General features: G+C 40.0%; 1 protein-coding gene across 1 annotated transcript in view; it reads right to left on the bottom strand.

The window, feature by feature from the left end:
* Positions 1–4,289, bottom strand: part of LOC108231540 (zinc finger E-box-binding homeobox 2) — a 31,314-nt gene extending 27,025 nt beyond the window's left edge. The window contains exon 1 of the mRNA XM_017408625.3: positions 3,970–4,289. Within this exon, the coding sequence (XP_017264114.1) occupies positions 3,970–4,030 (61 nt within the window). The 5' untranslated portion in view covers positions 4,031–4,289. The remainder of the gene's footprint in view (positions 1–3,969) is intronic.

Genomic DNA, 4,289 nt, shown 5'->3' with positions numbered 1-4,289 from the left:
CATCCCCCCCCCCCCCCCCCCCCTCTCTTTTTTTGTTGCCTGAGTCCTTTGTGTACAGTGTGCTATGCTCACTGTGGCAGCGGCGTGCCAAAAAAAGCCCCACACAAACACACACGTATGTGCACACACGCACACGCACAGTCACAGACACACAGCTGGGCCCCAGCTGCATACAAAGACTCGGGTTTGGAAATCAATGAAGGAGAAAGAAGAAAAGGGGAGAGGAGTTTAAATAAATTGGCACTTGAAAAAAGAGAAAAAAAAGAGAAAGAGAGTGATGGAAACAGAAATACTGAAAAAAAGGGAGTTCTTAAAAAGACACTCAACGACAGAGTGAGGGTTTTAATCAAGTAACAAAACATAACGTGCAAGACGACGGGAACAGATACAGCTTGTGAGGGGGTACGTAAAACACAGGCAGACGCCGAATTCAAAAAGTTTGAAGGGTCTGATCAGTTCTGCGGATCTCATTCTGGTCAATCTGATGCTGAACGTGGGAGAGCTCATAAACCAAGCAGAAGAAATAAATCAGCAAAGAGGGGAAACATGCAATCAAAAACAAGTTGCCTCTAACAGTGAATACAGATATAACACCGCAAAGAGCTTATTGTGAAATCCATTAGGACAGAGAGTGAACATCATTGTGTTGGTTAATAAAAGCTGGCTTGCAAATACTAAAATAAGTTGCTCCTGAATTTCTTCAAAATTCTTTTAAGGTTATTGAGTGCGTGCTGAGTCAGCATTCACACCATTGTTTTCCTGTTTTTTTTTAATTGTTTTGCAGTCTACTTTTACTTTGTGCTATTTTAGCCATTCATCAAAATGTTCAGCTAATTTAGCAGATGGATGCTATGACTTGTGTTGTTTTAGCTTTTATACTTTTCAAAATATTTAACTTCATTTACTTTATTTTCCCATAGAAATACATCGAGATCTCTTCCATTCTTTTAAAATATTGTTCTCTTTGAGATCTCCTTTAGCACACTTCTCTGTGTATTTCTGTTACTTTTAGCTTTTAGCTACCATTCTGCTACTGTTCTGCAACTTTTAGCTAGCCTTTCACTACTTTCAGCTTCTGTTTAGCTTTAAGCTAGCACTCTGCTACTTTAACCTTTTGGTCCTTTCAGCTTCCAGTCGGCCTTTTGCTACTTTTAGCTTTTTGCTAACCTTTTGACAGGCTACCTTTAGCTTTAATCTAACATTTTGTTACTTCTATTTAGGGTTTTGCTCATTTTTGCTGCAGTGTTTTGCACATTTTAGCTTTTAGCTGGTTTTTTGCTTTTTTGAAATTTTAATAAGCCAAAAAGAAGCTTGTTTAACTTTAAGCTTCAGCAAATTTCACCAAAGTCATTCAGGACTCAGCATTCCCACTTCATTTTCACAGAAAATATATTTTTTTCTAGTTTCATTATTCATTTTATGTGTTCAACAAACTTTTGTTAAAATTTTTTATGCACCTTTTAGCTGTGTAAAAAATTGTATTTCCGAAAAAAGCACTTTGTCTACTGAATAACAGGAAAAGCTATGTACTGGTGGCTATCAGTGCTAACAATGCACACATTTAAAGGGCTGTTCTGACCACTTAATACTATTTTTTTTTTCCAAATGTGCGTGTGTTTCTTTTTCTTGATCCGAGCACTGTTTTCAATCTGCCTGGAATGAAGACTTGTAATTTCCTCACATTGCTCTATATGGCTGAACATTGGCATTTTTATAGGAAGAGACAGAGACACAATCAATAGGCGCCTTGGAGAGAAAAGAAAAGTCAGACTATATTTTTTGTCTTTCTTCTGGTTTGGAAAAGAGCCCCCAAAATCCCTGTCTTATGAGTCGAGACTGCCAAATTTATTTGGTTTTATCAAGAATCTTTACAGTCACATTCCAAATCCTGCACGCAACTTAAATACACACATTTCTACATGAGAACGTGATGCATACATGCAATGCACGCTTCACACACCCACTTGCACTAACTCTTAAAATGCACTGACGCATGTGTGACATATGTTCTCCATATCAGCTCACACCTAATGCAAGAAGATTCACTCAGAATAAATATATGCACTTTTAAATACATACACTTTTAGTTTCCCTTTTTTTTATGTGTTCACTTTTGAACCGTGTTCAGTTCTCCAAAATCCCACCAACACTTCGTGCAGGTGATGCTTCTTTCTCCTGTTAGACGCTGCAGGATTAAAGGAACTGAACTGTCTGATAAGTAAAAGGGTCAGTCAGAGAGCTGTTTAGCTTTCACGGTGGCATGACGCTGTTGATTTATGAGATAGTCGGTCGACAAACTGCTATGTGACAGTCAAAGGTGAGAGAGTGTGTGTGTGTGTGTGTGTGTGTGCGTGTCCGTGTCCACATGAGCATGTGAGGGCCCGTTAATGCCGAGGTTCTCACTCTGGTGACACTCCGCTCAGCTTCACATCTTTCTGAACAAAATGAGGAAACTCTTACAGCCAACTAATAAACAAGTAAGCTGACTCCTTATGGCAAACAGTTGTGTGTCAGTTTAAAGACACAAACGAGAACTGGGTGGTTTCTGATGGCTTTCGAGAAACACTTAGAGAGAGGCATCAAGAACAAAAAAAATACAAAAGCAAAGAAAATGACAAAATCCACACTGTTTAGCTCAATATATGTCATTTACAACATTCATTTTAAATATCAGCAGCAGAACAGCTGACACTCCACATTCATACACCTCAACACTGGAAGCATTATTTAGAAAAATGTGACATATTTAGGGTAAGATTTCCATTTAAAGAAGGGAACATTTAACATTAAACATGCTGTGTTTAATGTGGATGGTTTTAGAATTTAGGGGTAAAGAATTGGGGTTGATCTTCAGTCCACGTGAGGCGAAGGCAAGAAAAACAACTATTATTTGAAACGTGCATCCGTCCTGCAGGTGTGCGTACTTTTACCTCTGTTTGTGCAGATTCTCACAGCAGTGAGACGCAGCCTGATGCACGCAGGACAGAGTTCTCACAAAGTCTTCAAACACACGGCAGTACTTTCTTAAAGTTCCTCTCAGAAGCTCAGTAGGAAGTGTGTTCACACAGATAACTGACGTCATCTGAAGTCTTTAAGTTGACTAAAGCAACTAATTCGAGATAAGCAGCCTGGTGAGTAAAGGACAAACATCAAGTGTGTTAAATGAATATTTAACTGTAAATTTATCCACCTAATAGGCTACTTCAAATCATGTTTTAAATCCTTTGAGTTAGATAAAATGTTCTTAGACAGATATGAGTGCACATATTTTTAATTTAACTTTTTAGGTATAAGTGTGGTCCCGGTTTGGATTTTTATTAGAGATTTCTCCGGATTTATGACACTTTTAGTATTCCTTCATGTAATAGTTGACATCCTTGTTCTGTTTTAATAAAAAGCTGATGGAAAGTGTCACATCTTGTTGCAGAGCAGCAATATCACATCATCTGGAAGAAGTGGTAAAAAGCCTACTCTGAATTAATCCCAGAGAATCGTTTGCAGCAATAAAAGTTACCAAAAAAAAAAAAAAAAGAGACATGAAACTTCTAAACTGCAGATAAAAATGTTTCTTAGAAATATTGTTTGGCTTCTCTAAATAATTGACAAGTTTTATCCTAAGTGCACGTTTCAAATTAGTCTGTCTAAAAAGACTATTAATTAGGGTTATGAATTTTAAAACGTGCTGGAGGATTTGTGGTGAAACTCGTACATTTTCACGCCCGGCTGAGTTCAGGTGACCAAAATAAAGTGCTTATCTGTGTCCTGCACTCACTCACAAACCGCAGAAAAACGTGACTAAATTATCAGCTCAATGGCTTCAAAAAGACAATGTTGAAAGTTAAAAAAAATCCTAAGCAGAGTTTCTACATGAGGGGCTTCTCCTTCTCCTTCTTCTCCTTGTCCCTCCGCAGCAACATCTTCCCACCGCATCCCTGACAACTTTATTCCAACTTTTCACTTTCCTCTTACCTCGGTTCCTCCTCGGGTTGGCTTGCTTCCTCCGCTTGCCCCGGCTTTCTTCTGCCATCATGGTCGGGCTTCGGGTAGACGTGGAGCTGGAAGGAGTCGTCCCGGGCTGCGGAGCTTGTGTCGCGTCCTGAGGATGGCTGCCGTGTGAGGCATCGCCTTCGGTCACAGCGGGACGCGCGGCGCTGATGGGACTCCGGGCTGAGGCGCACAGACGCGGAGGTGATGTCAGCAGCAGAGGCTGGCCCTGAGGTCAGCTCTGGCACCGTCAAAACTACACCTTCCTCTGAGCAGCAGGGCGAAAGGAGAAGCCCTGACCATTA

This window comes from Kryptolebias marmoratus, linkage group LG4, assembly GCF_001649575.2.
Source record: "Kryptolebias marmoratus isolate JLee-2015 linkage group LG4, ASM164957v2, whole genome shotgun sequence".
Lineage (NCBI taxonomy): Eukaryota > Metazoa > Chordata > Actinopteri > Cyprinodontiformes > Rivulidae > Kryptolebias > Kryptolebias marmoratus.
The sequence above is the reverse complement of the archived record's forward strand: the minus strand, read 5'-3'. Positions and strand labels throughout refer to the sequence as shown.